The sequence below is a fragment of the Balaenoptera ricei genome, chromosome 7, assembly GCF_028023285.1.
Source record: "Balaenoptera ricei isolate mBalRic1 chromosome 7, mBalRic1.hap2, whole genome shotgun sequence".
NCBI classification, from domain to species: Eukaryota; Metazoa; Chordata; class Mammalia; order Artiodactyla; family Balaenopteridae; genus Balaenoptera; species Balaenoptera ricei.
Window position 1 is genome coordinate 103,320,707 of NC_082645.1, and position 13,559 is coordinate 103,334,265.

At 43.1% G+C, this 13,559-nt stretch overlaps 1 protein-coding gene across 3 annotated transcripts in view; it reads right to left on the reverse strand.

The window, feature by feature from the left end:
- NHEJ1 (non-homologous end joining factor 1) overlaps positions 1–13,559 on the reverse strand; it is a 75,285-nt gene that overhangs the window by 50,458 nt on the left and 11,268 nt on the right. For all 3 annotated transcript variants that reach the window (XR_009504298.1, XR_009504299.1, XM_059928717.1), the window contains exons 4-5: positions 13,151–13,289; positions 12,513–12,571 (exon numbers count right to left, since the gene is read on the reverse strand). Coding sequence is in view for 1 of the 3 variants with exons in the window: in XM_059928717.1 (XP_059784700.1) it covers positions 12,513–12,571; positions 13,151–13,289 (198 nt within the window). In the remaining 2 variants the exon portion in view is untranslated. The remainder of the gene's footprint in view (positions 1–12,512; positions 12,572–13,150; positions 13,290–13,559) is intronic.

Genomic DNA, 13,559 nt, shown 5'->3' on the forward strand with positions numbered 1-13,559 from the left:
TGGAAGAAAGGGATATGGGGTAAGAAATGAGGCGGTACTTGGGGCAGAGTTCTCTAGCCATGGACCACTTCCTTATCTCAAAATGAAGTTACGAGATAGTTACGAGTCTCCCTACTGCTCATAGATGGGTCTCAGTCTTGCCTCCTGCCCACAGAAAGTTCCAGGTGTAGCTGTGTAACATGTGGCAAGGCAATGGGACATGATGGAAGAACACTGGGCTGGAAGTTCAGAGCCCTGGGTCCTGGTGCCAAATTCTGGGTCCTGGTGCCAAAATCTACCACTGTTTTTCTACATAAGAGTTCTTTCACCTTTGTAGGCCCTAATTTCCTCATAAGTAGAACAAAGAGGCTTGATATATCCTTAGATTGATAAAGTCCCTTCCAGCTCTTAAAATTCTATGGCTCTAATCTTCTGAACAAGATATCTGAGATGCCATAATTTCCTTCTTAAGGTACTAGCCTAGGCCCTTGAGATCTATAACCTCATCTCATAAGCAATATATTTACAAACAGTTGGGTGGATTACTTCTGTAGGTAGCTAATCTCATCCACTTTATATTAATTCTTATTTATCTCAGTATCAGAGGTGACCCCAAATTGGGGGGGATATTCTGCTTGAGACTTGCATCTCCTTAGGTACCCACTAAATTCAGCAGTTTCACTCTGCTCTTCCCCGGCTGCCGGGTACTGCAGAAAACTAAATGCTAAGATGTTCATTGACTATTCCTTCTTTACACCGAGCAGTATCATCATCCTTGTCTCAAAGCTCCTCTTCATTCCTAGCTTCACTCACACCAAGTTGGAAGGAGTTCTTTGGAATAAAGATTCGAAGAAGACAATGTACAGCATCAGAACTTAGGCTTAGGCTTCAAGGGTAAGAGTAACAGATGCCAAAGAGCTTTTGAAGGATTCCCTCAAACCACCACACTTAGGGAGAGCCTCTCAGATTGTATAAATGAATAAAATCCCTAGATGTGTCTTTCCTTCAGCAGCTATTCACCGTACAAAATCCCTCTAAACTTGTAGCTCAAGATTCACCTCTTCCAGAAGTACCTTACCCAAACTAGCCTGGTATGAACCCCAGATCCCATCCAAATGAATCTATTTCTTCCTCCTCTCAGACAACATGTATTTTATGTATTTAGAATATTCTTTGCATATGTGTAAACATGGTCTAATCTCTCTCTTCAAAAGTCCATCTTTCAAGGGCAGAAACCATGTTTTAACTTCTCAGTATGACTCCACGATGTTTAATATTTCACTGGTACTTAATAAGTACTGTCCACACAGAGTTTAAATTTCCAAATAAAAAAACAAATAGACCAAAGATCTCCCACACAGAATGAAAAAAATGCTTCCTGAGACTCCGGGGCAATTTCCCCTTTGACAATTCCCTTATGGGAGATAACAAGGATGCCCACGAATCCTGCTGTCTTGTTCCCTAAACACTGGACAGCTGAGCTGCCAACCTACAGGACTCAGACTCCCTCTCATGTTTCACTGTGGCTCATTATCCAAAACAGGTTTCACCCACAAGCGAAGGCCATCATAAGAGACCACTTCAGGTATAAGGCTATATAAAGTCAATAGATCAGGCAAATCTTAAAGGTAAGTCGTTGGATACTTTTGTTTTCTCTCTTCCTTTCTATAACCAGAGACATTTACCAATGTGAGAAACTTCTCCAATGCCAAGACCTTTGAGCTACAAGCACTCATTATTGTGTACCTCCTACTACAGTGCACTGCAGTAGGTTCAGAAGAGGAAACAAAATGAGCAAGACAGTTTTGCCCTGATGGAATTTATCACCTAACAGGGGCGATAAGTACAGAAATTCTTATATACAAGGCCAAAGTGATAAGAGACACAGGAAAGATACAAAGCGTTGTGGGATCTCAGAAGAGGGAAAGAATATAGCTTATACCTTGACTTCTGTCCGTTTCACTATTTCTAGCATAACAGAAACGTCATGGAACCATCTGATTCTCTTTTTAAGTAAGGAGAATTAAATGCCCTTGGAAAGAACTGCAAAATTCCTGGATGAAAAGGCTACATCCCCTGGGGAAAGAAGAGGGAAATAGGCAGAAATCAAGTCATCTATCTTCAAAATATCGCCTGTGCCTTCATGCCACCCACAAATCCCAGAGGAAGGCCTATCCCCTCGCTTTGCTCCACTCCGTAGGTCCTTGCTTTCACACTGTCATTTTCCCTTCACCACCGTAAGTTTCTCCTTCTCCAGTGGCTTCTTTGTTTTCAAACACATATGTGTCTTCTCTTCTTTAAAGGGGAGTTTTGCTGGGCCACTTCTAGCTCTCCTAGCTAGCTCTCATTTCCTTTTCATTGTGAAACTTCCCGATGAGAGTTCTACACTTATTGCTTCCATTGCCTTATCAATCGACCCTTCTTTAGCTGCCTACAATCTGCTGATATTGCCCAAGATTCCGAACTGCCTGATGATCTTTCCTCGGGCAGTCAGTCTAGTCTCTATCCAGCACGTGGCACGGTGGATGACCCTCCCTGGTGATGGGAAGAGCATGGGATTTGAATAGAGACAAATTCTGTGACCTGAAGTAACCCGAAGCAAATTACCTAGCCCTTGAGCCACTGCTTCTTTATCTTTACAATGAGGATAATATCACCAACCTCATAGGTTTGTTGTAAGGATTAAAAGTTATAACTTAACTGAAGCACCTACTGCTGTATCTAACACACGTGCAGTATGTACTTGATAACTGCTAGTTCCCCTTTCTTAGCTAATTTACTCCTCTATCCAGATTCTCTTCCTATCTCACGTTTCCTTCACTGGCTCCTACTACTTTCCAATTATGATTGTTCCCCAAATCTCAATCATTGGACTTCTGTTCTTTTCTCCATGCTGTTCCCAGCAAAAGATGCTTCCATTCTCATGCCTTCAAATGCTGCTCCTTTGTAGAACATTCCCAATTCTATTTCTAGAGGTCCTTTTTCAACCTAAGCTTCAATCCTATTTTTTAAACTCTTTCCTGAACATTCCCACTTGTATGTCCTATAATCAATTTAAATCCAACATGTATTGAAAAAGATTTTCATCTTATGTTTTTAAATTAACTCTAATTATATATAAGGCATTGTTGTTGTTTTTTTAATAAGCTAAGGCATCGTTAAGTGGTCATACTGGAATGAATGAGCTTTTATGAAACCCTTCCTCTACTAGGGGATGACGAGGGAGACTCAACTGTGTGAATTGTGGCAAAATGTTCCAGGGGTATGTGAAGCTTATAGGTTAGACCTAAAAGGACTCGATATTTGCCAGAAATAAGGTATCAGTTATCACTGCCTCACTACTCAATTCTCAACTAAGTGTATTTCTCAGACCAGAGATTGAAACCAAATGAGAGACTAACAGTGGATTCGGTGAAGCTAAACAGAAAAAAAGAAAAATAGTTTTCATTTTAGAAGAGTTGGTAACTTCCTTTGAATGAAATAAGGTGCACAGCCCCTGCGGCAGTGTCTGTTAAACTGTGTTAGCCAGTCTGGGTCTAGATGCATCTAGACATGCAGGATTTAGTTTTCCACAGGCCCCTACAAACTCTGTTGTCTTTTATCCAGCCGGATACATGTTTCTGTTATATACCTACCCCCTGTAGTCATCTGAGTTTGTAATACCTGGTTTTGAGTGTTTTAGGATAAGAGAATTTAAATGTGATAAAGCCCTTTACTACTGAGATTCTCAGAATCAGAAAGCCCAAGTTTTGGAAATGAGTAATTTTAACCCATTTGTATTTTCTATATTGATTTCCTTTTTGTTTTCCCACAGATTTTTGGTGGGTTTTTTCCCCTCAGATTTTTAATAAATTTTCTTTTGAAAGTATAAGCCCTTATAGAGCTTTGTAAAAGGAAAATAAAGAAAGAAGCCTTTTTATACATTCTTGGGGCAAAAAGAGAGAAGTGGTGACCCCTGGTAGCAGGGCTCAGTGGTGACTACAGGAATCCCAGTGAGAAAACCCCAAAGAGAAGGCAAAATTCAGAAGAAATATGGTTGAGAAACATGTGCAGCCATCCCTTCCTCCCTGGAGATTTTCATTCCAGACCTCAAATACTGGTGGACTTGTGTTTTAAATAAGGAAAACCATTCCTTTATATGCCCAAGATTAGATTTAATTGAGCCCCACCCATGATTTTTCCAGTCTGTCAATGGCACCACTATTCTTCAGATCACATAGGCAAAGCACTGACAGCCTAATCTTCCTAAAAGATCACTTTCATATGTCACTTCTCCAGTCAAAACTTCCAATGGTTTCCCACTCTCTATAACAGTAATTAACTGCAAGAAGGAAGCGCCCCATCTCCCTCCTAGGAGACGTGCCCCTGTTTGAAAATCACTGCATGTAATGATAGATGTTAATAACTGGACTGAAACGGGCAAATAAATGGATTACAGGCAGAAAAGAGCTAAAAAACATTTACCTTCAGAACAAAGCACCAATCTTCCAGGCCAGCATTTAAGGCCTCCCCACAACCTAGCCTCAAGTTATTATCTTGCTAACTTTATTTTCTACTAATCCTCACCCACTCTTCTTCTTATTTTACATCCTTTGCCCATGTGTTTCTCACCTAAAATGCCTTCCACATAGTTCCCTAGCAAAATCTGAAAGAAATACTAAAGTCCAGTTCAAGTAATGCCTTTTACAGGAAGCTTTTTCCAATCACTCCACTACTGTGGCCCCTGTAGCCATTCATTAAGTACAGCAAGCTCTTTGATGGCAATATTGCCATTTATGCTCATAATACATATGCACAATACTGAATACTGTAAGGATGAACTAGCTGCAAGTCTCTCGAGATCAGAGAACTGACACACACAATCGTATGGAGGATGTTCTCATGCATCTAGACTTATCCTTCTTTATGATGCCCATGAAGGAAACTGAAAAAACATCCTCTGAATGCTATGTCTTCCTCTACATATTGAAAAACAGATATATGGCAGAGGAGCAGCCCTTCCAGCCTTGGAAGTAGAGTCCAGACAGAAGAAAGACTGAGGAAGGAAGAAACTTAATAACTTACTTTAGGCTCTATGACTAATGTTCTTTCCAGGATTTTGTCAGGTTCTTATTCCTTTGGTTTTTGAGATATTTAATTTCTTAACTGGCTCTAAAAAAAGAGGTTCTAGGATCTCTCAGTAATAAAAGATTCAAGGTTTATACTTCATCCCAAAATTGGGACTGTCTCCCAGTAAACTAAGTGTCAAAGAAACAAGGCAGGTAGTAGAATGGCAATCTGACAGTGATCTTCTCCTTAGGCTACTCATCTGTTTACAGTAGGGCTGTCTAAGTCTCAGGCTACCAACAGGTGATGGTTTCATTGCCTATTCATAAGACAGTAAAAATAAGGAAGAATGGGAAGATATGACTCCTTCATCCATCAACAAATACTTCGTGAGCGCCAACTATGTGTGGAGGCACTGCTCTAGGCACTTTGGATAAACCAGCACGCAAAACACACATCCTTGTCCTCATTGAGTTTATACATTCGGGCAGGGGGAAGACAGGCCATAAACCATAAGCATAATAAAATAAGTAAATTTGATGGTAATATGGAAGATAAGTGCTATGGCGAAAAAATAAAAAGCAAAGCATGGTAAAGTGAAGTGGGAGTGCCAGGTGCAGAGGGGCAGGGATGTGGCTTACAATCTTAAATAGGATAATTAGGGTAAACCTACTGAGAAGGTGACATCTGAACAAAGACATGATTGTAGTCCATGTAGATATGCCAGCACATTTCTTGACATGCCTCCCCTGAAGAGGTGGAGCTTAATAACCCTTTCCTGGAGTGTGGCCTGGACTTAGTGACTCACTTCTAACGAAGAGAATATAACAAGACGGTGATAAGGTGTCACTTCTGAGATTAAGTTATAAAGAGACTGCAGCTCCCATCTTGGTCTTGGTCTTGGTCTCTCAGCCTCTCGGATTATTGGCTCTGGAGGAAGCCAGGGCCGTGTCATGTGAGCGGCCTTATGGAGAGGCCATGTAGCAATGAAATGGCACCTCCTGCCAACAGTCACATGAGAGAGCTTGGAAGTGAATTCTCCAGCCCCTTATGATGACTGCCTTTCCAGCCGAGATCCTGACTTGCGGTTTCAAGGGAAACTCTGAGCCAGAATCATCCAGCTAGCCGCTTCTAGATTCCCGACCTTCAAAACCATGTGAGATAATAAATGTTTATTGTTTTAAGCCACTAAGTTTTGGAGTAATCTGTTATACAGCAATAGATAACTAATACAGACAGAAAAGAAGGGAGGGATTTGGCCATACAAATATCTGAAGAAAGAGCATTCCAGGCAGAGGGAATAGGCAGTGTAAAGGCCTAAAGGAGGTGATGCTTAGAGTATTAGAAAACCAGCAAGAGGCCAGTGTGGCTGCAGTGGAGTGGGAGTGGGGGGAGAGGGAGGAGATGAGGTCAGAAAGGTAATAAGATCCAGATCATGTAGGATTTTGTAGGCCATCATAAGGTCTTTGGGTTTTACTCTATAAATGAAATGTGAAGCCAGCTTTGAGCGGGAGAGTATCACGATGTGATTTGTGTTTTTAAAAGATCACTTTGTTGGTAATGGGCCCAGAAGGGAGGAGAAGTAGCAACAGGGATACTAATAAAGAGGTTAATGCAAAAATGCGGTTAAGAGACGATGGTGGCTCAGCCAAGAGTGGTAGCAGCAGAGGTGAAATTACAGGTGTACTTTGAAGGTAGAGCCAAGAGGCTGATAAACTGGATGTAGGATGTGAAAGGACAGAAGTCAAGGATGACTCCAAGGTTTTTGGCCCTAGCAAGTAAATGGATGAAGTTTCCATCAACATGGGAGGGGGTTTTTAGAAAAGCAAATTTGGGGGTTAGGATTAGGAGTTCAGTTTTGGACATGTTGAATTTGAGATGCCATTAGACTTCTATGTAAAAATGTTGAGGAGGCAGTCTGAAGTTAGGGGCAAGGTCTAGAATGAAGATTAAACTTGGGATTCATCAACAAGATGATATTTAAAGCCATGGGACTAGATGAGATCACTAAACGAGTGAAAAAAGATCAGAGCATCACGGACTGAGTCCTAAGGCACTCCAACATTAGGAGGTAAGGGAGAAGAACCAGCAAAAGATTCTGAGAAGGAACAACCAATGAGACGGGGAGAAACAGGAGAGTATTGTTCTGTGGAAGCCATGTTAAGAAAGTATATTGAGGAGAAGGAACTGACAAGCATTATAAAGGAAAAACCTAAATGGGAAAGGATGAGCCAACTTGATTGGCTTCTGTCTCCCTACCCTTCTTTTCATTTCCACATCCTCCCTGATGTCAAATTCTACAGCAGTGATAAGTACAGGGGGCTGTGGGGATAGCAGGGTAGTGTACTTATCCCTGGAGGAAGGAGAGCAGACTGAGAAAAGGAAAAACTGTCATGGAAGACTCACAAAAGGGATGACACCAGTGCAGAGTTGGGAAAATTGAACAGGAGTTTGCCATGAGGACAAGAGAATACCAGGCAAATGGATCACGAGACGTACGGGCAGGAAGCTGTCAATACTTGAACATGATGAAAGGGTGGGGTGCTACTGGGGAGTGACAGAAGGTCAGGCTGAAGAGGTCAGCAGGACCAAATCATGAACCATCTTGTGTGGCGTGCAAGGAGTTTGAACTTTACCCTGCAGGCTGTTGGGAACCAGTTAAGGACTTTAAGCAAGAGAGTGACATCATCATGTTCCTGTTTTAAAGAGATCACTCTGACATAACTGCAAGTTCAACTGGAGGAAAATAAGTATTGACTGGTAGACAAGTTAGGAGGCTGTGGCACAGTCAAACCAGCAATGGGGTGGGGAATGGCTAATCTAAGGCAATGGAAGCCGGAATAGAGAAGAAGAGCAGATTCAAAAAAGGGTTAATAAGTTAGGCTCTGGAAGTAAGGACAAAGAGAAGAGGGGATAACTCCCAAGTTTCTAGCTTAGAAAACTGAATGGATAATGGTACAATTCCCCAAGATAAGGAATATAGAAGAGAACTGGGTTTGGGGAGAGTAGATGATTAATTTTGGACACGTTTAGGGTATTGCATTTGGGACATCCAGGTGGGAATGTCAAATATGCAGAAAGAAATATGGGCCTGAAACATAGTGGAGATATAAAACTGGTACTCAGGGGTGTACTACTGATAGCTGGAACTGGGTTCTGGATGAGATCACCCAGAGAGAAAGAGAGTGAAGGGTGGGAGGATGGAGGACCCAATCCTAGGTAACACTAACATTTGAGGGTAGGGAAAGGATGGAGAGTCACCCAAGGAAACCAAGTAGAAGCTGTCTGTGAACTTAACAGGATAGCAATTTTCAGGTTAAAGAACTCTGTATCTTCCCCAGGTGTCTTTGATATAAGCTCTAGCTTCATAAGAACAGCAATGAATATCTTCATAGCTTGAAGTCTCTGCTCTAGAATCAGGCTGCAACCAGACAGGGGGTGAAAATACTAACTAAAACTAGACAGGACACAAAGGCCATGGCTACATTTAGGATGCTGAGTCAAATCAATGTTAACTATAGTTGTAGAACTATAACTATATAATAGAAATTGGTTAAGATATTACATGGAACAGATTCTTTAAGTCTTACAAGGCATTCAGAAAGCAGTAACAGGAGTGACTGCTATGCTGAATATTCTCCTCTGAAGATAGAGAAGGAGAGAACTGCAAAAATCTCTATCTCTGCTAAGGCCTCCCTCCCCGAGGAAGCCAACTTCACGCAACTGCCCAGGTTTCGGTGTCCAGGGCTGATTCCCAGCCAGGGGTTGCCAGCTGCAGAGGGCGGGGCTCTATTTTGGGCTGCCTGCTGTCCCTGAGCCCAGCCGCGTCTGGTTTGAGCAGCATGCAGCCCCAGTGACTCACACACCCATGCAAACCGCCTGTGGCTCGTGGCATGGCCTCGGAATGCCAGCCTTAGGCCAGCTCCCTCCTCACCCCATTACACTGGGATAAATAAATAAAGAGCACGCCAGCAGCCGTACAGCCTGATGGCAACCAGATGAAGAGAGGGAGGCATGGACGCGGCCAGGGGAAGGAACTCCCTCCAGTGGACCCTGCTGAGCGTGGGCCATGCCAGCCCACTCATCCTAAACTTCCTCTTTAACACTGTTCATACTGGCATGTAGTAATAGCCCCCAATTCCTTGACTGGTCTTCTATTCCTAGCTCCTAGTCCTAGGAAATGCTCTACATGGGGATGTTGCCTTCTGTGAGAACAGGGCCAGCCCTGACTTGAATGGGCACTGCCAGGAATCCCCCTCTAGTTAGGCCACCATCGATTGGCCCCCTTGGGCTCCCTGGAAATGAAAATCAGGCTCCTAAGGGGAGAGGAAAAACAAAAGGACTAAATGTGGAGAAGTAACCCCTGTCCGATCCTTAAATATTCTTCCTGGCCTTAGTATCCTAGAAACCTCCCATCCTACTGCCTCCTGTGCCCTATCTCAATGGCCTCTTGCCTAGCAATAGTCCTAACGAGAAGTAGGAAAAACAGACCCCAGACACTGACCGCATGGCCCTCTGACATCAGCCCTGGCCCCCCTGCACCTTCATCCCGAGCTCTCTGTCCCTGGTTTGTTTATCTTCCTATGTTGCTTATTTTGATGGCACATCCTTTCAGCTCAGTCTTGGGTGACCCCGTGACCCTTCTGTGTCCTGTTTGTAGGACCCCAGGCAAGCAGAGTAACTGAAAAGATGCACTGGCCATAAGAAATGCTGCAGTCCCGGTAGGAAACCTTTCAGTTCTAGCAGTTCTGCAGGACATTCCGAGGACAGGGCAGTGATCCCAGAGGTCACAAGAATTCTACATTATCCTAGCCCTTGACTCTCCTCTTATTTGTGTGTACGACCAGTAAAAGTAGCAAAACAAAATAGGGATAATCCTAGACTATGAGTCAAGAAGTGTGGATGGTCCTAAACATACAGCTACCACCATATGACCTTAGGCGAGTCACTTAACCTCTCTGAGGCCCAATTTCTTTTTTTTTTTTTAATTTATTTTTATTTATTTATGGCTGTGTTAGGTCTTCGTTTCTGTGCGAGGGCTTTCTCTAGTTGTGGCAAGCGGGGGCCACTCTTCATCGCGGTGCGCGGGCCTCTCACTATCGCGGCCTCTCCCGTTGCGGAGCACAGGCTCCAGACGCGCAGGCTCAGTAGTTGCGGCTCACGGGCCCAGTTGCTCCACGGCATGTGGGATCTTCCCAGACCAGGGCACGAACCCGTGTCCCCTGCATTGGCAGGCAGATTCTCAACCACTGCGCCACCAGGGAAGCCCCCCAATTTCTTAATCTATGAAATGGAAAGCTACAACTATCTATCGTCCAGATCCTTTCCAGATATAATAAAATTCTACAAGTCTATGCAGTTTGGATGTGATCCACCCAGAACCTAGAGGACCAGAGTTCTTGAAGTAGTTGGTTCCAAACACCAATCCCCTTCCTGGGCTAGCACCTGTATTCCGTATGCTTTCTCATTCAGTTCTGCAGTGTTCCTCCACCCCAATAGCATGAAAGAAATGAGACTTCAATTCTACAAATGAGAAAATAGAGGCTCTGAAAGAAGTGATTTATCCAAAGCCGCAAAATAAATCAGGAGAATAACTGAAGATCCCAAGTATGGGTCTAACAAGCAACACTATATCCACAGCCCACACCACCACAATTTTCATAAAATCCAGCCAGTGTAGGTTTATCAACATATTCACCCACAAACTCGTTGAGAACCTATTACTTCTAAGCACTATGTTTGGTGCTGGGAACATAGAAACACATTCAACGTGGTCCTTGCCCTCAAAGAGTCCATAGATCAGTAGAAAAAGACACAGTCTTGCAGACATACAAACAGCATCATGACAAAGTTATAACTAGTAAAATAGAGGCATGAACCAAGGCACTATAGTAGCAGGAAAGAAGGATTATCTTTACAAGGACAGTCCGGAAAGGTCTCCCAAAGAAGCTGAAGCTGACACTTGAAAGATTAATAGAAGTTTACAAGGTAGATAAGACCAGGGCACTGGGCATTCTAGATAAAGGAACAATGTGTGCAAAGACACAAAGGCTAGAGAAAACAGCATTTTTGGTAATTCAAAGCCATTCTGCATGGCTGAAGCATAAAATACACAGAGAAAAATGTTGAGAAACCCAGCTGGATACGTATGCAGGCACTAGATCAGGAAGGGACCTCCCTGCTGAGCTAAGAATAAGCCTCTCATTGTTTGACTAAGGGGCTGAGGTAGGGAACTAGTATGCCATCCCAGCCTACATTAACCTCCTTAATACCCAAACCTATCTGAGAGAAAAATGGGGGAAGCTATCTGAGAGAAAAATGGCCTAGGAAATCTCTCTCTGTCACAAGTTTAGGTTTAATGATCTCTCTTTCCCCATGAAGACCTGAAACCTATTCTGCTTCAGGACTTAGCAACACATGCTTTCCTTCTGCTCCAGAATTACAACTGCTTCAGTAGATGAACTGAGCGCTCAACTCACATGTTTTGTTCTCACTGTTAAGACCTCAAGCATCATGAGGCTACTGCTCAGTCAACGGACAGAGGCAGAACAGAAGGTTCCAAATCACCTGCTTTTTGCTCAGCCCTGTGAAAAGCACTAATTTCAGGTTCAAAAGAAGTAGGAGTCCCAGTCCCTGTCCACAACAAGCTTACAAATTAGCCTAGAAGACAAGACAGAAATATAAATAATCTATACATAACACAATATTACAACAGCATTATTTACTTACACAATAAAGTACCAACCTGGGTAACATGTATAATTAGAAAATAGTGCAATAATACTAGGGTACTAACTGTACAACCAACAAGTCTCAGAAGAGTTAGAGAAAAAGATCAATATTGACTGGTATTATCAAAGGTCACTATTATTAATATTACCGCTGCTTGGCATTTAATAGATGTTTCTTTTGGCCAAGTTCAATCCTTAGAAGGGAAACCTAGGCAGGAGCTTCTGACAGGCCACAATTATCTACTCCCCATTCATTCCTTTGCCAGTCCCCTTGTATAAACACTGTGATTTTCCACAGCCTACTGTGCCCACAAGACAGTCCCCAAATGGTAGCCCTGTGCTTTTCACCTTCCTCTACTGCGGGATGTCGAAGGGGCCCGGATAAGTAATAATGACTAGCCCCCCGCTCCACAATCCAGACCTGGGATCAGATCTCAGCAAGCAAAAATTTAGCAACTGGTCGACCAAGGTTTCCAAGAGAATTCCAAACAAAATCCCTAGGTACTTTAGCAGAGATGTTTTACAAATGTTAATCAGCTCACTTTTGCCTTTTACATCTTTCCCCCTACTTCTCCCCATCATCCCCAGGTACATCTTAAGCTTTATCAGACTTTCTATAGGTAACTTTTCCACAGAAAGGGCTCTCCAACGATGCAAGCAAACCTAACACCCAAAACGCAAGTCACCACTCAGGCACCTGGAAAGAGGAAGTAAAGCAAAGCTGCACAAGGAGAAAGGAAATAACTAATACTCTACCTCTACCATAAATTGTTCCAAGAAGGAATTCTCTTCAAATGGCTCTGTCTTCAACCGATCTGTAACAAGAAGGGAGGCAGAAAAGAAATATGAGTCTTAGAATGAGTTTCCTACCTGTGAGATGGAAAGGGAACAGAGCCCAGGACTTCTTGGGAAAGAGGATAAAGATGCAACACCCAGAGACACCTAGTCCAGTGGGAGAAGAGGACAAACAGGAGGAGGAAAGGGTGATTAGCAATAAATGACAGGTTCAGTGGCGGCATGTGCTCTAGAAGGTTTTCCCACCACAAAGACAGGTGAAATTGAATTTTTATTCTGAAGTTGGAGCTATGCAGCTTCCTAAAGTCCCAAGTCATTTTTCCCTCATGCAATTTTATATAGCTGTTGGCCCTTCCCAGAGTCTTTCCTTGCCATTGCCTAGGGCATGTCTGGACTCAGTTACAGCTTCTATTGGATACTTGGGCCCCAGCCAGGTACTTGAGGCAAAAGAAGTGTCATCTAATCTCCAGTCCTGGTCAGCACCCAGCACCCACCCTCGGGAAAGCACCTCCCTAATGCAAATGAGTCTCCCCCTTTGCTAAGGCTCTTCGACTGTCTGTACCACTCCCGACCCAACTCCTCAAAGAATGTCCTCTCACCTCGGCTCAGCGTAGCCCCACTCTCCTGGTAGTCCTGGATCTCTAGATCTTTCATACGAAGCAATGTTGCTAGGTCCCTCACCTGGCACTGCAATGCCAGATTCATGCCCATCAGAGGACGAATCAAATGTTGGGAGACCTTCCATGGAAGAGATACCAATTAGCCAACAGATAAACATAAAGTACTCCCTAACAGGGTATAAGGTACCAGGAAAAAATACTGAAAAACAAATGTTTTCACTGGAACTTGTATTTTCATAGTCAAGCAACCCATTTACATGAATGTAAACACAAATATAATAATTAAATAAGTATATGAAAGAGGTTCAAGGATTTTCTTTGTGGCACAGATAAAAGGATGGGAAGAATAAAGGAGAACATGTATGAATAGATAACCTAGAGTTGTGAT